Source organism: Geospiza fortis, unplaced genomic scaffold (assembly GCF_000277835.1).
Source record: "Geospiza fortis unplaced genomic scaffold, GeoFor_1.0 scaffold98, whole genome shotgun sequence".
In the NCBI taxonomy this organism is placed as follows: Eukaryota; Metazoa; Chordata; class Aves; order Passeriformes; family Thraupidae; genus Geospiza; species Geospiza fortis.
In genome coordinates this window covers 6,916,727-6,941,342 of record NW_005054306.1, presented here as the reverse complement: position 1 = coordinate 6,941,342, position 24,616 = coordinate 6,916,727, and the positions used below count along the sequence as shown (strand labels likewise).

Here is a 24,616-nt window from a genome sequence, read left to right as displayed (position 1 = left end):
AGGGAAAATTTCTTTTGCAAATTCCTCAGCGCAGATAAAATCTGCATGAGGTCATGCCATGTGCTGCTTTTCTGCCCTAATCATTGGAACCAAGGGCAGGATAACTCCAGCTAATGAGAATGTAATGTGGCATTTCTTTGTTTCTTCAGCTCTGCCACTTTGCAGGCTGGAGCCAGCACGCCTGAATAACTGGATGAACAGGTTAAACATGAGCACTGACTTTTTGGAAACTCAGTGACTGTGATTGGGTGGGATTTTTCTTCAGTGGCGTGATTAGGCTTACTCCTCCGTGAGAGAGGTAAAGATTTCACAGACATGACAGGAGAAGAGTCCAGGGCGAGGAGCACAGAGAGGGCAGAGCTCTGAGCCACATGAACTGTGGATAAATGCAACCACTTCAACTTTCTCAGTTTGAAGAACAAGAAGTTAAAACAACCCAGGAGGTTGGTAGTTACTGGTGGGATGTGGTTAGGCAGTGTTTAATATTTATTTCATCTCAGAGCATATGCTAGGAATAGTGCAGTCATGATCTTAAAGAAAGCCCACGTGTTACTGAAATATATCTTTTTCACATGTGGACACCAAACAAGTAAAAGCTAAAATCATAGAAACATTTTGTACATGGATGAGCACTGCCTCAAGAAGGACAAACACTAGGCAGGCTTTTTCCAGAAAGCCAGAAACCACAAGTCAGTAGGTATATTTGACAATCAGTGGACTTTGTTCTCACATGATCTGTCTGTTTGAAAAGCGTCTCTGTGTGCTTATATACTGATAACTTATATACTGATAATAAAAGGTATAGCAAAACAGCCCAGAAGAATTACTAACAAAAGTCAAGCAGCAAAAGTTAAAACCAAGTTGTTATATTCTTGTTTCTTTTGTCTTTATAAATTTGCCCCCATTATCCTGTGTACTTACATCTCTGTATCCTTCTCCAATATTCCCAGAAATGTCACCTGCTATGTCTCTGCAGCCAGCAGGACAGTATCTGCTGTAGTGACAGAAGAAAGGCTTGTTTCAGGCATGAACTGTAGTGACAATACACACAAACAAGCTCCTATAAAAGAAATGCTCTCAAACCAATAAATATTTTAGCAGTAATTTCTCTAAATTACTGATGTTCTGTTAGTGAGTCTAGGAGCTAAATAAATGGGCCCTTGAGTTCATAGGTGGACTGAACACAGTAGCACACACAGACCCAGAAAAGCAGTTTAGCAAGGGCATTTATTTCTATTTAATTCTCTTGTTCTAGAAATGCTACCACACAAGTTTTCAGAGTAAGATAAGAAGCCTATATGCACATCCAGACAGCAGCCAAAAGAGCACAATTTATTACCATTTCAAACCTATCACAGAGTTCAAGGAACCAAGAAATCATAGCTTGTCCCCAGATAATCTTGTATCAGCTGGGACGTGATCTGCTCCCAGAGGAAGCACTGGAATTTGAGGCTACTTTGAATTTCAAAGTGGAAACTCTTTTTACATATACCATGTATATGTATGCACTTAATGAGAATTGCTAAGAGCTCTGCAACTCCATTACATCATTTTTCTAGGCCACAGTCTTCCATTCTGCACTACTGCTTCTCACAACCAGCCATTAGACCATTACTCAAAAAAATTCACTTCTCCAGAAAACCAAGACTATTTAACATTTTCTCTAACAATTGAATCAATTGACAGATACTGCAAAGCAAGCCAGAATGCAGAACTGCAAACCCTCTTTACCTGAATTCAGCCTTTGTGTAGTGGTTTGCTCGTTCCAAACACGTGATCAGATCTGTGAAAATTTACAAATGTCAATTCCCATTGTAGGATGTAAAAATACAGACAAACATTTGCCAGAACATGAAATTACATTTAAAAACATCTCTGTATAATACTTTAGCCATTTTATTAGACTGGAAGCAATAGCTATGGTTTTCTTTCATTCTTTTCAACTTCCCCTTCTACTCTTATGCTTTACACTTTCTTCAAAGCTGAATGGACCTCCAGAACATTAAATGTGGGAATGAAAACTTTAATCCTTCCTACCCCTCCCTTCCATCACAGTGTGATGGGTGCTGGAGCTCAAAACACAGTGGAGCTTCAAGGAGAAGGCACTATTTTCCCCTCCACTGGCCCTGTATTCCAAATAGTCTAGGTAAGATTTCAGCAGCTTCTATATCTGGTTAATGTTACAACTGTTTCTTGCATACATGCTATTAAAAATACCATGGCTCATGCAAATCTCAAAATATTTAGGAACAAACTTTTAGGCTAAAGCTCTATGTCTGTAAAGATGATAATTAAATAGGGGGAGCTATGCCACTAATCTACTACTTTTGGACATCACCTTACCTGGATGATCACTGCTGGCATAGGACAACAAAAAGCCTCGTCCTGACACGTGGGATCCACTCTCAAAGTGAATAGTTGCCTCATTGCTATCTAGAATGATTTCTTTGGGGACAGGCATCACATTACCACAGTAGGGCCCTACAGACAGAACAAAGAAGGTTTCAAAAGTTTAGATGACATAATTAGGCTGGGAAAGTCTCATGATTAGCAGAGAATTTCATAACACACTCGTTCTCTTTCAGTATCAACCCAAATGTTGACAAAAGGGTTTTGGCTTCAGTTCTTCACGGGTATGAGCTCTAAAGCTGCCCTGACAAGCAGTGGCCAGGATCCAGTTGTCTCTGCATGGCAGCAATTCCAGCATCCACATTTCTCATCGCATAAGCCTGAAGAGAAGGATTAATGCCCTTCGACCTTTGAAGTACAGTGTGCTCACAACCAGCAGTAACTCATTAGAGAAAATGACACTACATTCAAAAGCAATCCAAGGGATCTAGGCAGGGTCCCTGAGATAAACCTTTCAAACACACACAGCTCATGCCATTGTGGCACAGCAGCCAGTCAGAAAGGATTAAGATCAGATACAGAGCACCTGGTCTTCAAGGACCTGCATGCCACAAGCCAGATTGTACTACTAGGCAGTAATGTTTACCTTAGAAAATTTCATAAGCTTTTTCCATTTAAAAACACATGGTAGTATACAGTTAAGTCTCTAGAGTTTTAAACAAAATAGAGAGGGACAGAAAGGGGAAGATGAAGGGAGTGGGACAGGGAGACAACAGCCTTGTACTTACACTGAATTAGATAAGGGTTTTATAGCTACCAACTGCAGTATCTTGGAACAGTCTTTGGGACACTCCTTTCTTGTGACAGCAGGCATGCCCAGGACTCCTAGTAATTACATTTGCTTCCTCAGAAAGTCAGTTCCCAAGGGGAGTGTTCCGTTGAGACTGCCACAGTCTTTGCATTTGCCTTCTGTCACTGTACCTGGGTGCAAACACTTGTCCCTAGCTGCCCTCAGGCACAGATAATACAGAAAATTCAAAGCAGTTTGGATATACTTGTTCAAATTTATGAGTCTATGTACAATATAAACTGCAAAGAAGAGGTTTTTGTAAGATGGCAAACAGACTTTTTTTCCCAGAGGAAAAAAATTCCAAATGACCCTTTACAAGCCCTCAGCCCATCTGTTCTGCTGAGGTGAATGACAGCTTTTGTGTCCTAAAGCAAGCCTTTGGGATGAAAAACAACCACTTTGATTTTTCCTAGACAACCTCATCTTGGTGGTGGTGGTGGCTACTTTAGGGCAACTTGGAACTGACTTCTGAGACACAAGTAATTACATTCACATCATGACACAAATTTGATGAATGATATCCATCATAACAGGCTCCTAAAAGCTTCTTCATTTTGCTTGGTGCTCTGGGTTAGGAAAGGGGCTCATTTCCAAATACTTCATTTGCCTTATAACAACTATAAGGTCAGCCTATGGAGCAGCCCAATCAGAGCCAATGAGAGCCAGCTGTCAGCAGAAGGGACAAACAAAAGGAGGAACTATTGTCCTTTTGGCTTAAAAATCGTATGGTGAAGGCAGGCAGGCAGAGAAACAAGCGACGACGAGTGTGACATTTCCCTGGAGTACTCATGTGTTGAAAAATGACTCACGACTTAGTCAGAGAAAACAATGTCTATAAAAAGGGTTAAACAAATTGCTTAGGAAATGAACTTATCAAAAAGACAGCATCTGACACTGTGTCATACCAGTCAACTGCACGAGTGATTTATTTGAGAAGGTCTTTTGTGTCAGGTTGCAGTGGGAGAAGTGCTAACTTAGATATTTTTTTGAGAGAGAGAGAAACAGGGAAAAGACAAGGAGCATTGCACGTCTTCAAAATAAAGCACCTGAGAAAGCTGTAGTCCTTTTCTTCTCTCAAGGGCTGTCTCTGCATATTTTCTCACAAGTGTGCTTTGGCTTTCTCCCTCGCAGCGACTGGCAGTGACCTATCTACTCTGGAGGTATAATTTAGATGGCTGATTCACACAACCACACATCAGCTGGATCAGGGATGAGCGTCTCCCCCAGTAGCAAGTCTACATACGTTCCAGATAATTATACAAACAAATCATACATCATGAGCAAAACCAATAAAATAAACTAAAATGAAATATAAAATAATCTAGACACACAGAGATGTATAATCCAAATTAAAGCAAGATATTTAGAAGCAATCAGCTTAAGAAACCAAGATTCTAAAGACAAGTTTCCACTATTAAGTAATAAATCCAAAAAGGTTACCAGGCTATGGTTATCTTCTGCCAAGAGCAGTTCTGGTGTACCAAGAGATTCCCATAGGTAGCTCAAAAAAAAAAAGGAGCCTAGGATTAATTCCTTAAAGGATATAGAAGTAAGAAAGAGTATATACTCAAGGGAGGAATATTTTCCAAAGGTTTATATAAGTTTTCTGCAAAGATTTGTAAGAAAAAAAAAGGAGGGGGGTGGGCAGGTAGAATTTATTAATGCTATGAAACATTCATTTGTTCTTTTGTTGCAAACTGAGGAAGCCTTGCAAAACATTTCAATATATTTCTTCTCAACAATTCAGATAATTGAATTAAACCTTATCAGCACTACACTGTCAAGTCCTCAGACTTGCCTGGGCTGTCTATATGAATACTGTACAACCATAATGAAGATGAGAGATGATGGAGAAAGCCCCAGTATGAAAATGAGATACTTGCTTATAGGGTCCTGTTAATTTTTACTGCAGCATTTGGACTTGACTCTGGATAAATATTTAATTCCTAAACCTGGGACTTAGCCAGAAGTTTTTTAAGATCCCTTTTGAGAACTGCCAGATCACGTTATCAGTTTTTCATCTTCTAATGTTAGTTGTGAGGTAGGCTGTTTTGCATATTCGGCTTGAAAAACGAGTCATGAATGCTGATCTCCCTCAGCTTCCTGTTAAAGTGACTTGGCTGGAGCCCTGCTGGGGTAAGTAGGCAGGATTATTTGGTTTGTTTATAAGAACAAAGGAAAGAGTTTGATTTAATAAACAGATGTGTTACATGTGATGAAGCTGAGTAGGTGTTCTCCATATTTCAATATTACTGTATCTAGATGCCAGGGCCTTTCCTTCTTCCTGTGTCTCATTAAGAAGTTGACCCAACTGTGGTTCCGTCTGTTCACTCCAGATTCCTTTTATACATATTTATAAAAATTCTGCAGGAGAGATATTAGGGGTCTAAGGATTTCAAGTATACTAATTTTAATATTCTCCATAATTAAACTAACTTTTAATGCCTTTCATGCAGAATATTTGATCTGTTGGTATGGTTTAGGTGGCTTAAATAAAACACTTTTGTCTCCAAGCAGTATTAACATCCTGCAAGATACACAGTAAATTGTCTCATGGATATCCTTTGGCTGGCCCCTCTGGAGACTGAAGAACTTTTTTTTACGCTTTGTTTATTTTTTCAATGTTAGCAATAGCTTACTGCTTTTGTCTTTTTCATAATAGTGTTGTTTTGCAAATCTGATGCTCTTTACAGCATGGTCGGGTTTTATGAGGTCTAGTTTACTTCTACTGTCAACCAGGCTCTGGCACAGCTCCTGAGCTTTCCTTGTTGAATTATGTTCCTTTATTTTTTCCACTTCCCTTAAGTGCCCAGAGGACTCTCTTCTTTCACAACAGCTAGCAATGCCTACATGCTGCTTGTTTCTCTAGTTCTTAATACTTTCTGTCTCTTCTCTAAGGCTTTTGCTTCCTTTTAGAAGCAACTATTTCCCTCTTCAGCTATTGAATGGCCAGTTCACTATGCTCATTTTGCTTTCATATGACTCAACTTCATTTGAAATCTTCAGCTTGACATTTGCAGAGGTCTTTAAGAAACTTGGTTTGGATATTAAATAATTATGTCCTCTATTCAAAAGAGAATCTTCTCCCTTTTTTCAGTCTTTACTTGCAGAGTAAGCCATGGTTGGCAGGCAAGACGCAGCAACAATCCATGGATATGCCTCTAAATGATTATCATTCTTAATGCATTTGTTTGGGGAAAACAATGTTTTAAATTGTAGCCTTTTCTCAAATAAACCAATTTGGAATTACTTCAGTAGCTGGGGAAGGACAGGGGATGAGACGAACACAGAACACACTTGTTTCACTTCAGAGCTAAAAACTCATCCAGAGTGCAAGTCTTTCACAAATAGTTCACAAAACCAGCAAGGATCTGTTATATGAAAACGCCTTCAGTCTCAAAATCCATCTCCATCCCACATTCACACAAATACTTTGATAAGCAGTAACTCTTCCTCTCCCCCTTACCAAGACTAGTCCTCTTTGCCCCAACCCTGACACACACATGATGCAATGGGAACCAGCAGGACCCTACAAGGACACAGAAAGCACTGCTCTATGTCCTTCCTTGCAGGATGCAGGGAAGGTGGTGTTTAACACTGCAGAGATGAGATGACAGAGCAGCCAGGATGAGACAGCCTGGTTATTCAACATTTAACTCTGTGCAACACAGTCTGACTTCAGGCTGAGTGGTAAGCATTTCTTGTTTCAGGAAAAACAAAAATAACTTTCGGTTAACGCTTCCAAAGGGTTGCCAAAGACTGCAATAAAGGAAAGAAAAAGGCATCTGAGTTAGGTTGGGGAAGTAGTCACAACTTTAAAATGGAGTATCTGCACCACCTGCACAGGCTGGTCTGCCTGCTTGACCTCAGGTGAGACTGCCTCTTTTAACATGGTTGTGGTTTTAGCCAAATCCAAAGACAGAAACACAGCAACAACTAGGAATCATGTGTGAAGAACTGTAGTTTAACAAAAAACAGAGACTAACGCACTGTATGCAGGAAAAAAGGTCCATTTGATAAAAAAAATCACTAACACTCTTTGTTGCATCAATCCTTCCAAAGCTGAAAACTCAGGACACTGCAACCATTCAGGTGAAACCCATCTGTTAAAAGTGTTTTGGCTGTTAAGAAACTGCTCAACTTGATCTTCAGCAAGAACTTGTCTGGGCATTTCTCTGGGTTTCCTGAAATACCAGAAACAATACAGTAATAACAAGTTTCCTTTGAGGGATGAAAAAGAAATCTGGACACACCCTTTATTCAAGCAAGATATTTATGTCAATACATAATAAGGAGCAACTGGTTTGGTGAATCCCCTCAAGCCATAATGACAGATAGGAGGCATCTGAAGGCACTCTGTACCTTTAGTGATGGGGTGTGGGGAGAAGAAAGCATTTTCAGTAAATTCTCTATTTCACATTAGTTACCAGCCGTAAATTATGCAAGAACAAGTCAACTGCACTAACTCTCCAAATTATTACTAGTCACTCAGCAGCTCTGACATCCACCCCAGAGGAACACATCAACCTCCTACTGACTGCAAGTGAATGAGGAAGTAAGTAGGCACTTATCTCTTCTTTTGGCTTTCTCTCCAGTCAAGACTGATGATCATCTCACAAAATTAAGGGAAAAAATACCAAGCCATTAGATGGAGAAGAGATAGAAAAAAAGCAAAAAAAGGGGTCAAAAGAGGTACAGAAATTTGATAGAGACATTAAAAGAAGCAGACTAAAAGCAGTTCCTGTCAAACTTTTAAAACATCTATGATCCACCTTCATAAGTAGTGCAAATTTTGTTCTTGAGAACTACAGGGCTGACATGGTTAATCTTGTTTTCACATATCCCTTTAACTAATTAAAAAATCAGAAGCTCTACTTCAGAGCTCAGTATTTTTAATATGCTCAGATAATGCAATTAACTCGAGAAGAAAAGCATTTCAGTAAAGGCTGCACCTTGTCTGCACTGTGAGATTATGCTCATATTAATTTTCTGTGGGACAAAAAACACCATATTTTAATCCAGTCAAAAACTGTGCCTTTGAAACAGACCACGATCATCTATTTATTTCTCATAGAGACAACCTGTGCAAAGCTGTGCTAATATTTAAATGTTTGTCAGACAAAGGTGACTCAGTTTCACCAAAACGGGTGTTAGACTCCCTTTGCTGACTGATGATTAATATTTTCACAGCTACGTCTGAACACAGAGCTAACAGCTTGAAAGAAAAGGCTTGCTACAGGTTCCTTTCTCCAGTGAACACTAAAGAAAATAATTTGCAGAGTAATAACTCAGAGATATACTGTCAAGACCCTGTATGACTCCAGTTTCAGAGCTTCATTAAAATTATTTAACTATCATCTTTTAATTGCAATATTGGAGAAATATAAATTCAATAGCGCTTTCACAGGTCCATCAAAGCTGAGAAGTACCAAAGGTGAGAAGAACTGTAGTGTCACATTTGTGTTTGAGTTGAGACTGAGAAAGGTTTCAGTAGATCAGCATATACAACAACTGCATGCTTTTCTAGGAATGAATCATACTCTTCTATCCATGTGCAGAATTCAAGGAATGTCCTGAACTTTTATACAATCAGCAGGTAGGTGCTCTAATCTCTAGTCACCACCCTACTGAAGTAGCATCATTGCTCCCACTAAGATAAATCAATTAATCCCTTCATTTGTATTTAACAGATTCCCTCTGCTGCATGGAACATAAATACCCCAAAGACAAATTGAGTTACTCCTTGCTGTATTGCAAGAATCCCTGCAGATGGTTATAATGATGAATGAATCACAGTTATATGTAAAGACTGGAAGAAATCCGAAAGGAAAACAATACTTTATCATCTGGAGCCTTCTTCACACTAATTTTATATTTGTACACATAATCTAGTATTTTGCCTCTGACCAATTTTCCAAGCTTTAGATATACTCCTCAACAGATGTTTTTATTCAATCTGACATTCATGCTGTTGTTTTCTGTAGAGCTGAAGAAATCAGCATGATATTTAAAACATATTTCCCTTTGGACCTTATTGTCTTGTAATTGCAAACCTCCCAAATAAAGAGCAAAGGCTGCTCAGACTAATTTGAAACATGAGCAGCATTCACATTGTCATCTTTCATACTTTACTTTTTAGGTTTTCCTTTTTAAACCCAGGTCAAATACAGAAAACACACCAAGATTAGTTTTCAATAGCTCAGATGTTTTTAGTGCTTGCAAAATATTTTCAAGACTCCATCATCCCAAGAAAGAATTTCTATGTCTAAGGTCAGTATCTCCTCAGCCAGAGGGAGGATGTTGACCTGCCTGTAGATGTTCATGAAGAGAAGGGCTGCAAAAAGGAGATCTGAGTTCAGAAACAGCTGTCTAAAAGGACACTTAACAGACTGAATGGATGTAGCAGTGCTTATTCACAGGGCTTCTTTCACTTGAATAAATGCATATTGAAACCCAAAGCTATAGCAAGACTGTTGGAAAAAATGACTTAGAGAAGCTCTAATCTCATCTAAGAATTCACGTGTCTTTTAAAACATAAGCAACATAATGAATGTATGCCTATAGAACTATTTCCACGTCCATTCTGCATGGATTTGCCTGAAGGTAGAACAGACACTCTGTAGGTAAGCTGGTGGGAAAGTCTACAGTGAGCTGCAGACCACAAAAATCATTACAGATGATAAGTCTGCCTAAACTGTAAAACCAGTTTAATCAGATATGACCAAAATCTGCTAATTGTGCAGTTCACTAGTGAGAATGCAAATTATAGTCCACATGCATCAGACGTTACTAATCAGATCTGAAAATGGGTGTGGGAATACTTTAAAAAAATTAATTATGTGGACTTGATTGCATAATACACAGCTACTCTGTGCTTATAGGCTGAATAACTGCAGTATAAATGATGTGAAGATGCCTTCAGGCTGATCTGTAAGGAGCCAGAATTTCAATCAACATCCAAGCTTCATTTTTCACTTCAAAAAACAATATGTTGATTTATCCCCATTTCCGAGAAGATTTAGATTAGAAATGTCAAGAGAGTATCAATAAAAATTATTCAGAGATATGCTAATGCAATAATAACCACCTATTTCTTACTGCAAAGTACAGACAGACTGCTTCAGGTGAGCACAACTCATTACTTAGTTACAAAACAGATCACAAAACTATAGAATGGCTTGGGTTGTAAGGGATCTTAAAAAGCATCTAATTCCAACCCTCCCTGACATGGGCAGGGACCTTTCACTACATTAGGTTGGTCAGGTCCCCATCCAGCCTGGCCTTGAACACTTCCAGGCATGGAGCTCCACAACTTCTCTGGGCAACCTGTTCTAGTGCTTCACCCCTTCTCACTCCTCAGTGAAGAAATAAATAACACTAAAAATTCCAGCACACATGAACAGAGATGCTCCTTATGCCTCAAATCAAGCTCTGTGCAGGCTTAGATATCAGCATGTCACTGCCCACTCTTACTGAAGGTTATTTCAAAATGTAATACCTCCCCCATGAGAACAATAATTACCTTTACCTTCCTTTGTGAGCAAGTCTTTAATACCTCACTTGATCTTCTCTTAGCAGATGAGTGATAAGCCCATCATGCTGATAAATGTAAGGCAATCAACCCTCCTTACTACTAAGACATCCTATGAGATCTCACCTTCGGAGAACCACATACTTTTCTGAGCCAAGCAGTGAGGTGGAAAACGTGCAAAGGCTCTATGCAGCTCGTACCTTCATCACATTTTTCACTTGAATCCATTCTGCTTGTTAAGCCCAGGACAGTACATTTAGCCTCAGCTGACTGAAGGGCTACACAGCCCACTCCCAGCAGGCAAAATTTTATGAAATGTCAATTCATGAGTTTATTCCTACATTGCAGAACTCCTTGCAGCTTTGAATTTAAACTGGATTTCTGAAAAAGGGTGCATGACTTGAAAATCAGTTTGACTCTTCTAGAAAGTGCAGATCAAAAGTTTCTGTGACAACTGGTTGGGAAAACAGTTTTGAGGAAGGCCTCGTGTTCTCCCTGGGGAGAATCCTGTTGCCGTTATGATTGTTTTAAGTGCACAGCTGTAGCAGATTATTTGCTTATCTTCCTGTGCAAATCTCTTACAAGAGTGCAGTCTGGCTGTATGCATTTAATATCTGCAAGTATTAAAGCCTGTACATAAGTAAGGTGGCTAACAGCTAGCAATAGTAAAGGTTATCTCCTCTCTGAGCCATGGACTGCCTAGGAATAGAGACACACAGGATCACTGACTCCAATTTCTCATCTTTGTCTAGTTTGTGAGGAAGCTCTTCCCCTCCACAAGAAGGGAGCAGGGCTGATACAGATCTACAGATTTGCTGTATGAAACTGTGATGGTCCAGCTCTGCAGGTGTGAAGGCAGAGCCCTCAGGAGGAGTGCTGTGCCCGAGCCCTGGCAGTCTCTGCAGCACAGCACAGCAGCACCCTCAGCCTTGCAGCATTACACACGGTAGGACAGTGGCTTCCCACACAGAGAATGAAACCTCTGAGTACAGAAAAGAGGAGGAGAGCACAAAGGCTGACATTTCTTGCATTTTGCTAAGCTGCCTTTTACTCACACTTTCACCAGTTCATTCACTGACCATGGCCTTGTCTCTTACATACCATGCAATGTTGAAGAGCTCTGGATGGTAAGGTAGCTGGACTCGCATTTCTGTGATTCAATATCCAGGTCTCCAATTTTCAAGATCAGGCGTTTTCCTGGAGGCACTTGGATTTTCTTTTCACAAAGAGTGTAGTTTGGGTATGTCCCAGGATAGTTCTTGGATGCCAGTGTCCCACTGTCTTGATACATCACTGTGTGCCCACATCCATCCCCTGCAGTAGGAGAACAGAAAGGAAGAGAAATAGGATGTATTTCTCAATTAAAAAAAAAAGTTAGAAAACACTGGCTACATAATCATGCCTCGTGCACTCTTCTCTTTTAAATAAGTATTTTGTAATACTCCACCTCAGTTCTGCTGCTGTTGGAACATAGGTAACTGAAATAAACATAGTCACACTTCTCTTGTAAAGCAGTAGAAAGAAGGGTTGGAAACACCCATGCACTGGGGTGTATTTGACAGTAAGGTACACACAGTGCCTTGTCTCTCTTGCTTTCTGCTTTCTAAATTCCTGAAGATGCAATTCCACATGTGAGGAGCAGGATCCTTCCTTAAGTAATTTTCTCCCAGTTATCAGTCAGCATTTTATTCCCACAGCAGTCACCACCTCAGAGAGGGCAACTGAGTCATACATGAAAGCACAGACATGACTTAACTGCCTACTATCACACATGTGACACATCTTATTTTCCTCTTGTTTTTCTTGTCCCACTTGCACAATACTAACAGCACAGGGTGAAGGCACAGGAGGGACTTCCAAAGTGGGGTGTGCACTGTTAATGGTACACAGGCTACTTTGCAGCAGCATGCCCAGGAAAGCAAGAGCTGCTGCCTCTTTGCTCAAGAGGTGAGGGTAGGGGTCCTCAAAGTGTGTCTTCATGGCACTGTGTAGGAGCCAGCTCAGCTCTGGAGCCTTTCCTTGGTGGAGAGGCATCTGAGGAGCAGCTGCAGCAGATCAGAGGACAACAGGAAAAGGTGCATGGAAATACACAGGGGGATGTGTGGACTGACATGGAAAACAGGAAGCATCCATAGAGGGGGAAGGAAGCAGGTATCAGATAAGAGACCTTGACTACTAAAGGAAGCAATTTTTACCGAGCTATTTAAAAGCATACTAGTAACTAAAATTTTTATACTAAAGCTTAAGCCATTTTGTTCTGCTCAATCTTCCAAATAATGGAAATATTTGTGACAGTAGACTAGTGTCATATACACATACCTACAGGCAGTCCTCAGTTTCAGGTCATTTAGGGCATAGGCACACATTCCATAGGAGTCTTGCGTTCTGTTATCCTTTATCTTGGCAAAACTGAAGCTAATCCAATAAGCATTAACAAAATAAAGAATCTTGCAGGAGATGGGAATTCACAATGTTCACTTTAACTACTTGAAATTTTCCTTTTGGGGATATTTCGGTTAAATGGTTTTGGTCTGTGCCATTTTAATTACTATCTGAATTTCCTTCAGAAATCATTAGAAATAACAAACTTAAGGTTTGATAGGATTTTTTAAAAAGGAAAAACTAGGAATGAAGTGTTGAAAAAGAAACATGCCATACCAAGGGGAAGGGGGGGGAAGTGGCATGCTATGCTAAGATAAGCTCCAAGCTATCAAACTTTGACTTGCTACCATATAATTACACTGCCATTTCATCCAACTCACTCAACTGCTCTTTCACAAGCAATCACATTTATTTTGAAGCTTTGGCATTACTACTAGCTTTGTTGCCTAGTATTTATTTTTGTCATAGGTTCATGCTGGAAATAGAGGTGAATAGGAGATACAGATCCGAAATCATATCACCATAAAACATATTCAATATGGTTTTTTTCAGATCTCCTTTTTCACATGCTTTGAAAAGCATCTGCTGTTCAGGGTATTTAACCAAGCACTGTTGACTTTAGGATGCCTAGGAAAATACTCAAGATGAAAGGCAAGCTGGCCTCATGAGCAAATCACCTTTCAATGGGAATTTTGGCAACATGACTGAAGATATAAAGAACAATATGGTAGATGAGCTGTCAACTTTCTGAAGAGAGAGGGGTCTATAGATGTCTAGGCAGGGTAAAACCAGATCACTTCCAGCAGGACAGAGGACAACCCTGATGCCTTTGTAGCCAGCTGCTGTACAGTATAAAAAGAACTGCCCATGGCCTTTAATTTAAACTGCATGTTTCTAACTGTGAGAATTTATTTTAGCTGGAATAAAGAAACTACAATATTAAGCTTTGTTTGCAACATATCCTTATTAGGGAAGAAATGGAAAAACAACAGTAAAGTTACAGAACCACATGGAGATGAACTCCTTAAAATGGAAAGTCACAGACTTCATCTTACTGGGCTATGTTCTGGCCTCTGTTACCTTTGTACAATGCCGAGGATCTACTGTGGTGCAAAATGCTGCTCAAAAAACTGTAAAGACCTTGCTATCATGATAAGACCCTGATGACTGTCCAGGCCACAGAGCCTTGTATTTCTGCAGAAAGTGTACAGGCAAAGCCATGCATGAGAGACCTCAGCCTGCCATCCTCCTCTGTTGAGGTTATACAAGGTCTTGTTCCCAGGGAAACTCTTTTTTTTTTTTTTTTTGTGTTAAATCTGTCTTTGAGAGAGAGCATTAACACCAGAACATCTTTTGAGCTAAGAAAGCATAAATGCTATTTTCTGACTTTTCACTGGTGGAGCATGGCCATCCAAATGCTCCAGCTCAGGAGAGGAAGGCTCAGCATCAGCTTGCACCTATAACATCCCTTGCTGCCTCAATTCTGCCTGCCTGCCTGCCTACCATGAAGCAAAAGTTAATGATAAAAGCTTGTTTGCCACAAGAACCAAAGTAATGTCCAAAAAGTCAGATCAAGTCTTAGTAACTACTGCTTCTTACAGAGAAAGCTGACTGCAGCTCTGAATTCTAAGTTTCTCAGCAAGATTAAGGTTTTTCTTTGCTCTGGTACACTGAAATTTGCAGGCACACCCAATAGAAGGAGTCAGAATGTATAGAGGGAAGGTAGAATAAAGCTCAGGATCCGATAAGTCAAAGAGCAAATTAATGACTAAATCTTAGTAAAAAACTCACAAATATAACAACATTATATAACAAGGGCTCAGAAAAGGAGGCAAGTTGTAAGGAATTCAAGCATATCCCTAATCATACTGCTCAAATGTAAAATGTGAAAAATACTGCCATTAGTTTTGCTCTTATGATTTTCCACAGGAAATTTTGATTTTCAGTAGAAATGTGTTGGCCAAACTTAAAATACACTGAGTTGAAAATACAACTCCTTGTCCTTATGAAAACTATGCCTTAAACACCTGATGTCACACACTTTTCTATAAGCACAGCTCTTCTGGATGGAAATATGTTTATTTAACCAGTCAGTTTGACACAGACTTTCTTGCTGACACTAAATTTTCACTTATCATTACTTCTGAGAACTGTTTTCTATCACCCCATTTGGCAAGAAGCTGTCAGCCTTGCCTCAGACATCCAGGTCTCATCACTTCTCACTGGACAGGAGCAAAGCAACACATTTGACACAAGGTACTAAACAACCAGAGAATCTAAACCTACTCAGATTTAATAAAATCTCTCCCCAGCACCGGGAGTTATTGAAAACACATCAAACATGCTTTGTAGAACAGGTTCCCATCGGCACTTGAACCCAGACCAAGATCACGATCTCTGAATTGTGGGCGACCACCTGCTGGCCTAGCTGCAGGTTGTACCAGAGATCACACAGCACTGGAATTAAGGCTGTTTACCAGAGATAAAAATAATCTCCCACGGCAGATGATGGAAAAAACTCCCCAAGAAGAAAGAACCACAGCTGGCACCTTCTGCCGCAGCAGCAGGCACACCACTCACACCTTGCCCTCTCTCACAGGTTGCTCGCCAAGAGCAGGGCATGTTTGTAACCCCAAACCTGGCACCCCACCAGAAGACACTAGCACATGTGGCTGTGGAGAGGGCAAGATGAGACACCAAGAGGCTGGCAGGTATCCCCATGCTCAGACACACATGTAATGGATGCACGTGGGACAGGGTGGAAACTTAGCTCCATGCATCTGTGTCTGGGCTGGGTTTGACCATGGCTGCTGGCCCACAAGCAGGAGGGCCCTCTCCAGCATCTAACCTGCCCAGGAAGGACAGAGGTGATGAAATCAATGGCCACAAACAAGCTCTGGCCCCATCCTGTGAGCTGGACACAGCCCCTGACAGGTACTAGGGCTTTAGCAAAATGGTGGTGTCAGAAGCAGCGCAGAGATCCCTGAAGATGATGCTGGTTCCTTCAGGTAGCCTCCTGTCACCCAGAACCACCTGACTGGACTGACTCTCCTTCCACCCCTTTCTAGGCCCAGCACACAATCTGAGCCATGGTCTCTCACTCCCCTGCTCCCTGGGCTTTTCCACCCCTTGGCTGCACACACGTGTGGATGCACACGGTGCCTTCATGCAACCACCCAGCGCATTCCCTTCTGTGATAGGCAAAAGGCTACAGTTTTTCAAATATGTGCTCTACAAAGTTCTCATGTGCTGCACCTTTCAGAAACATGTTGATTTGGCCAACTACAAAACAGTTACAGTGTATGATATCAAAGCATTTTCAAAAGTATTGCTACAATATCCTGGCAGCAAACAGCTGCCTTTTTCATCCTTCTGATTCACCCTCATGCAGCAATTCGTAGCAGCCTTGGACTCACTCCAGTGCTAAATACATGTTAAACCAAGGCGTGATCACGCACCCAGCCCGCGGCTCCCTGCCCTCTTCCATTCCATCAGAGGATCCCTGTGGGGCCCCAGCTTTTCCCACTCGCTCTCCCTGGGTACAGACTACTGCTGCCTGATCTCCCTTGGCTGCCCTCTCTTTCCACTGGGATGAAGACCCCTAAAGTAACTTTATTTCCCTCCCAGCCTCCTCTCGCCCAGTTTGACATCCTTTTGAAGGTCACCTTCATGATGGTGCTTGGGAGAAGGCAAGCTCCCCCTTCTCCACATGGAGGACAGGGAACAGAGCTGTTGGGAGCTCATGGCCTGTCCTTCTTCCTTCCCACTCCTAAGTTTGAGAGCAGAGCAGAAAACTGCATTTGAATACCTCAACTCTGAATCCACCCCCAAAAAATCAGCATTTTCTGAAGAGCCACTGCAGCAAATGGGCACAGTCAAAGGGAGCAGAATGCCATGGAGTCATGGCTATGGCTCTGAGAACTCTGATGAGAAGCCCCACAAGGAGAAAAGAGATCTGTCTCATCTTCCACATTGCTTTCACTGAAGTAATAATTCCAGCTTATTAAAAGCTACAATAATAACTCAAAGCTACAATAATAACTGAGTCAAGGAGTTTTGCATCTGTGCTTGAAATAAGATTTGAGTTATGCATAAGAACAGATAAGTATCTAAGAAAGAAATCAACTCCTTCCAGTCAAACCTGTGCCCTTTCTGCTCACATGGGACAGGAGAAAAGAGAGAAAATCCAAGTCTTCTTGCCAGATGCCATCCAAATCCACTGCAGTGGTCTGAAAACACTTTGGTTTTCATACAGCAACTCTAACCTTCATCACTAACAGAAACATGCATGCTGCAAACACAAATGGGTTCACACCTTCACTGCTTTCTGAGGCAATGGACTAAAATGCAGAGTTAAATGCTTCATCTCTAACCTCTCTGCTGCCAAACCTGGGTCAAGAGCATCAGCTCTTTACTGTGCCATTACAACAGAGGAGACACGTCCACACAACCAGGACCTAAACCCTTCACTTCACAGAGAATGGTGAGATGTCAGAGCTTTGTGCTTTTCCTGGCAGTGAGTACTTTTCCTGTTGCCCTCAAACAAAGGGCAACACCACAGCCCTGATGCATTGCTGGGCAGGTGAGAACCCACAGTCCTTCCCAGCAGTGCTGGGGCCCAGGGCCACAGGCACCACGGGGGAGGTAGAGGGAGAAATGGCCACACATTTGGGGATTTCACAAGCCCCTGGATTCAGGGCAGATGCCATTTACACCAACCAAGCAACTGGCTGAGCCCTGCTTCAAAAGTATATAAATCCACAGGAGGATTTTTTTGGAAGTCCAGTTTTACACTCTTTACAATATTTTGTGGATACAGAAAAAACTATTTTCAAATAATGAAATAAGCCACTAAAAATTAAGGCAAGTCTATAATGAAAAAACCCCAAAGTGGCTGTCATCCTCCATGGCCTTCAAATTAGTATTAATATATTTTTAAGGGAAAAAGTCTCCCACATCACAGTATGCGTTATTGCAAAAGGAAAAACAAATAGCACATAAATATTTTCTTTGAGTTGCATTTTAATTTAACTCTATTAAGAAGTCAGGAAACATTTTATCCTCTGTGCTGCAGCAGTTCCTGAGGACACTTATTTTGCTGCCCAAGCTAACCAAGTGGTGGCTGGCAGGAGGGCTAAGAGCAGGAAGGGAAGGTAGAGCAGCAGAAGAAACAAAGGAACACTGTGGAGTGCTGATTTTATTGCCCAAATTATTTACTTACCAACTTCAAAGGGATGCAAAAGGAGAAGGAGGCCAAACAAACCACAGCATGTTTTCTCCTCCTCTTCACAGACATTATTTACTGTAATGTCCCTCTTAAAGCAGAAATGAGAAAGAAGCAAATGACCTCCAATTGGTTCTGCGGCAGTTCCATAAATCAGATTCCCACCACGTGCCCAGCTGCAGTCACCCCCACAGCCATTCAGGCTGCAGCTGGGAATTGGCTTTCCTTGCAATGTCCCCTGCAGCCAGCCTGACAAGATGCTCTGCCTCAAACTATGAAAAGTTATTTTGGTAACCAGTTGGATTGCCATCATCACGTAAAGAAAAAAAAAACCCTGACAACCCTTCTGAATCTCTTATCTAGCAACATAGCTTACATCCATATTACTATTTTTCAAAGTTTCAGTGTTTTAGCCATTGCAGCACAGCCATCTGGGACTAGCCAGGGAAATCCTTTCAGCTACATGGCAGTGACTTTGCAGGATTACTACAACTGACCTGGGCAGCCTTTACTACTCCAGAAACCCCTCACCTGTGCAGAAGTTCACAAAGACAAACATACCAAGATCTGAGATTTTATTTACTTAGCTGCTAAAAGGTCAAAAGAAAGCAGATATCTCCTTATAAGCAACTTCTTCTATCAACACGAAGCCATGTCCACCAAGCCAGAACTTTACACTCAGCATGCAGATTTGAAACCTGAACAAGTAGTAAAGTCTTTCTTACACTAACACAAATGTGAATCACGATCTGGTTCCACTGCAATCTGTGAAAGACAGACAGTACCAGAGTACATGTCAAAAATAAGCATGTTTTAGTCACTGCTTCCAGGACTTAGGCACTATACCCAAATGTAGCCCGCCAGAGAAGCAAGCTTCAGTACTGGAATTTGCTTTTTAGCACTCTAAATACAGCACTCTTGAGCTTGTGGGTGTGAGAAAACTTCTATGCCTTTTTAACTGCTGAAACAAAAGACATTTGTAATTTATTTATTTACTGCATGGTTTCATTTAAATATTTTTCAATGCTTTCCTTTATGAAAATGGCATATTGATGTGACTGACCTCCTCAACATCTTATTGTTGTGCGGGTTTGGACAGACATAAGAATGGAGCTACACATGTATAGAAATTTCAGAGGAATCTTAGAGTTCCATTTTTGCAAAAGGGAAAGTGATTTTTTGTTTTCTAAATAAAGAAATGATTACTATGAGATACACGCCCATATTACACACCTCAAGTGCAGAGAAGACACCGAGTCCATTGCCAAACACTTCTTGTAGCTGCACGCTCAGAAAGAACTGTGAAGGACTATAAATAAATGGGAAGATGGCCACATTCCTCCATCAGCCACCCGTGCAGAGCAACTCAGGACCCTGGTGATGGTTCAGAGCTATGAAGGCTGTGAGGAGCAAATACCCCACAGACAGCAGTTTCTTCCCTGCCCCTCTGCCTACAGCATCCCAGAAATTCGTCAACAACACAGGGCTGGAGCAGGAGATGGAGCTCCCTCCTGCCCTGTGCTGGGCTGTCCCTAGGTTGGGGGGACATTTTGCCATCAGGGCATCTCCAGTTCTGCTGACTTGAGGCAAACATGAAGTTGGAATTTTGGATTTTTATTAAGGGCTTTTCAGGCAAAGTAGGAAATGCTAATCTTAACTAAGAGTCATATCATATGTATGCAAATTGTTTGCTCTACTTTCTCCATCTGTTTTCTTCCCAGGTTTTTCTCTGCGCTATGCTTTACTGGAGATTAACTTACAGTATATTGCACCAAATTTGGACTGTGTGGGAAACATATGCTGCAAGCTCAAGGCCAGACTCGAATATTGGGTTGCACAGGAATAGGAATATTCACAGCAGTGCTAAGGACTGACAAACCCACAGGGACAGGAAATTCAGAGACACCAGGGTAAGGAGAGGCTGAAGCAGAGCTGTTCCAGTTACAGTAGCAGGTGGGAAGGCAAGATTTCAAAACAGTTTTAATTTGGGCAAGAGGAAATGGCTGAACATGATAGAATGAAACCACACACTCCCCTCATTTTAATATGCAATTACCTTGTTAGTGTGATACATGTTGAGCAAGACAGACAGTTATCAATGATGGAGGATGGTCTTTTTTTCTAGAAATCAAACTTGTCCTGACTTACTTGAAAAATCACACATGCACCTTTTATGCCTGTACGCCCAGGTGGAATTTGTCATTTGTTAATAAGAAAGGACCAGAGAAAGGATGCTACTTTTCTCAAAGTGAATTATACAAACACCCCATTATCCCCAAGGTGTAAATCAACAAATATCTTAAGAGAAAACAAATTAGTTTGTGATGGAAACAATAACTGTCAGCACAAAAAAAAATTTTCATGTCTTTTGACTCAGTGAACCCAGTGTCTTAAGAAGCTATTTCCTCCATGGTTACTGCAAACTAACAACAAATGGTTTTTGCAACTCCAGTAGAAATGGAAAAAAAAATTTACTGAACTAAGATGAAGAAACAATGAAAGAACTACTCTGACCAGATGCACTGAAAGCAAGAATTGCCTTTTATCAGTATAGTCCCACAACCAGCCTGCTTGATACTCATCCTCAAGGTACTAAACAAAATGGTACATGCAGAAGCTCCATAAGCTTTTGTGATCTTCCCAACTCATTGTGGTTACATATAGTTGCTGTGAAAGATGTTTTAAATTTAAAAATAAAAAAAAAGAAAGAAAGGAAAGCAGCTACATCATTACTCAAGTACTACAGTGTTGGTTGTGGCACCAGATGTGACCCACAGCATCACTTCTGTGCCTTCTGTGACACATTAATGAGACTGCATAAAAGGTATTTGCTTATGGATGTGGAAAACAGCAGAGTATATTTTTTGCCAGCCTGTGTACATCACTTTTACTGAAATGCCGTAATTCCATTCTGACCAGATTTTTTTGATTAGCACTAGTATTAAACAATCACACTCTCAACTTTTGAAACAGGATACATAGAAAGATCTGAACAGTTTTTTCACTCAACCCAAGAGTGAATGTCTTGGTGTAACTGCTTAGTTTGATACAGTTTTAGCTTGCTTTCCACCTACAAAACACAGCAACTAAGTTTCATCTAAAAAAATAGTGGCTTAATTTTCAGAACACAAGCATTAGCAAGGACCATGAGTTTAAACATGTCTCTTCTGTCTGTGCTAAAGTCCTAGATCAGTAAGTGCCAATTCCCTGAGTTTGAAAATGTTAACATGACCACTCAAAAAGCTTTCAGTAGCTCAGAGGCATTTGAACTTCAATTCCCCTGCAGCATGCTGACATAAGAAACATGGGCTAATACAAAGCCCTGCCTTTGGGAGGAAGCTGACACAACAGGGAAGGCAACAGCTCAAATGTGAGCCACGAACCTTGCTGCTCAAACATCCCAGCAGAGGGAGACCCACAGGATAACTGAATTTATTTTACGAGTTAAAATAGATTTTTGCAGACCCAGAGGACAAAGTGTGGACTTGTTGTTGTTGTTATGAGTTCATTTTACAAGTGAGGCACTGCTGACTATTAAGATCAAAACAACATACCCAACACAGAACTGGTGTGGCACCAGAGCAAAACACGAGTGAATTTCAGGCAGAAGCCACACATCTCCTTTCTTCACAGTTAGTGCAGCTGCAACAACAAGGCTCAGGCACGTAACAAAGCCATTCTGTTCGAGTGGGTGAAGAAATCCACCTATGTTTCCAGCTTTTTGAAGTCTCTGCTGCTACTCCGTGAAGAAAAGTTTTGTTTGATTTCTGACAGGACACACACAGGCCTTTGTATAGCATGAGGGATCACATCCAGAACTCCCCATGTGTTTTTGTATTTTGAAATAAAACAAACAAACAAAATTTTTATTCAGTGGACAGGAACATCTGGAAGATGACATCAACATGACTTCAACTTTAATGTCAAAGCCTTAGACTGAAATCCAATATTGTTGAACAATTTGTGGTGGAAATGCCAGAAACTCGAACATCATGGAATAAAACTGTGATGGATATGAGGTTTCTGCAGCAACTGAAGGAAGAAACAATGTTTTGGAGCTTAACTAAATGCCTGATGAACACAAATGTAATTACAGATGTAGCTTGGGCTGAAATGCATGATACTAAATATAAAAGTGAACACCCTGGTCCTATGGAAGGCCTGGGGACTGGGTTTCTAGCCTTGCCCTGCTCTGCTTTCCCCATTTATTCTGCTGTCCCTGTTATGGTTGGCTGGAAAACACCTTCACTGAAACTCTTTGGAGATGGAAAAGTACTGCACAGCATTGGTGCCCTCATCCTACTTTGTGCCTGTGCAGGGGAGCAGAATGGAGCTGCCACCAGACAGCAGTCACGTCCCATCAGGGAAACAGAAATAACAAATATGGCCCCAGTGGGACTAGAAATCTCGCTCAAAGAGGATGAGAAAGTACCACCACCACCACCAAACTAAGCCTTCATGTCTTGGAAGGAGACTCCTGAGAGGCAAGTCCTGGCTCTGTCAAAAGAAGAGCCAGGGAGAGGCAATGAAAGACCAAAATGCTTCCTCTCCTCAAAACACTCAGCTCCCAGGCCTAATTATACAGCATCAACAAACTTAACCAAAACTACTGGCAGCCTCTCTCTATGTATGAGCATACAGCCAACCTCAAAATTGTGGCTTTAGCACTCACACAATTTTCACAGGCCAAAATCAGTTTAATTAGATAGTTTGTAATTTCTTTTGAAAGCAAAAATGAAGATATCTGTATACTCTTAAAACTAGTCAAACCACTATCCTTTTTTTTAATTTAAGCATCACTATTAGCTTGTCCCAGTTTGAAGTTTCCCACTCCCGGTTGTAACACTAATTAAACCTTTTGGGGAAATTGTGCGCTCATTCTTATGCATGGCTATTAATATTTTTTATTGCAGTTAGTTGGGATCCAACACCATTCCACTGAACCCAGTCAGAAGGATTTTATTTTGATTTTGTCTGGCTTGTTTTATTCTTAGCAGATGGTGCAAACCCATATGTTGATGAGTACATGCCACAGGAGAGCATCTGATCCGATACAGCCAGCCCCAAACTACAGCAATGTCTGTGCTGAGGACTTCAGTGCCTGCCACCACACAGGACCACACTTCTCAGCATGGTGTGAGAGCTCAGATGGGCTTCCAAAACTATACCAGTCCTGGTATCTAAGATACTTTTGAAAAGGTACCTTAGGCATCTCTATACAGTAGCATGACTGTCCTCAAAATTAGTGTTTTTTCAAGCTAATTTTTACTCTGCTAGCCCCGTAACTCAGGTGGACTAAAGGTGACACTTATATGTGATAAATATAAATGAATATATTTTTGCATATGCAAAGCAACAAATAATTTTCATGAAATATGACTCAACAGCCATGCAGGTAACAACTTTCCCAAAGCATCTTTTTCTCCCCGCATGTCAGAGAGACTCCTGCTGCCCTCCCTGTCTTTGATTTTGTTTGAAATACATCCCCTGATAACCTAAAGAGAAGTACTTATGAAGAGCTTAGAGCTATTTATAGCAAAGTCTGTGTGACTGAAAACATTGCAGTTTTCTTGTGGTGGGTACTTGCACTGCTTATGAACTGCAACTGGAAAACTGTTGCCTCCCTCTTTAGCAATTCTAGTCAGCATTCCCAAGGCAAGAGAGAGGGAGCCAAGGAAGGAAACAGACATAAGGACAAAACGCAAACAAACTGAAAATTTACCAATCACTTATATTCAGAAACTGAAGCGGGGGGCGGGGGTTTCGGTACAAGAAAGACTCATCTCGATCTGCATTTCAAACTGCTGGAAATGGGCATACAAAGTGGATTAGCATGATCACACCAGTATTCTTCAGCAAGGGTTTTGTGCAAGCCCCTGAGAACAGGCATAATCTCTGATAATTACTGGATACACTGTTGTCACATTGAATAACAGCCTTTCCTCAAAACATATAAAAGTCTACTCCCCATCGATCCTTCCAACTGGGCGTTGGGTGCAACTGTCAACAGACCCAGGAATACAGCAAGCAAAGCTCACTCCTGGATGCTGATCTGCAAATCCCACATGAACTAGTTTTCATAGCTGTTTTATCTGAAGTGAAAAATAAATGAGGTACAGCAAAAGCAGTGGCTTAAATCTTGTACTTAATAGATTAAAAACCCGTTCCTCTTATGCCCTCCTACAAACAACCAACCTTCGGGTCAGTTTTAAGTCCTACTGGCCAGAAATGTGATAGAAAATCAGTCAAAACTATGGAAGGCTCAAATTCAACTCTGATT

General features: G+C 41.0%; 1 protein-coding gene across 1 annotated transcript in view; it reads right to left on the bottom strand.

The window, feature by feature from the left end:
• DCBLD1 (discoidin, CUB and LCCL domain containing 1) overlaps window positions 1–12,039 on the bottom strand; it is a 30,650-nt gene extending 18,611 nt beyond the window's left edge. The window contains exons 1-4 of the mRNA XM_031066702.1: window positions 11,832–12,039; window positions 2,344–2,481; window positions 1,732–1,783; window positions 922–994 (exon numbers count right to left, since the gene is read on the bottom strand). Of these exons, the coding sequence (XP_030922562.1) occupies window positions 922–994; window positions 1,732–1,783; window positions 2,344–2,481; window positions 11,832–12,021 (453 nt within the window). The 5' untranslated portion in view covers window positions 12,022–12,039. The remainder of the gene's footprint in view (window positions 1–921; window positions 995–1,731; window positions 1,784–2,343; window positions 2,482–11,831) is intronic.
• Window positions 12,040–24,616: the final 12,577 nt, after the last annotated feature.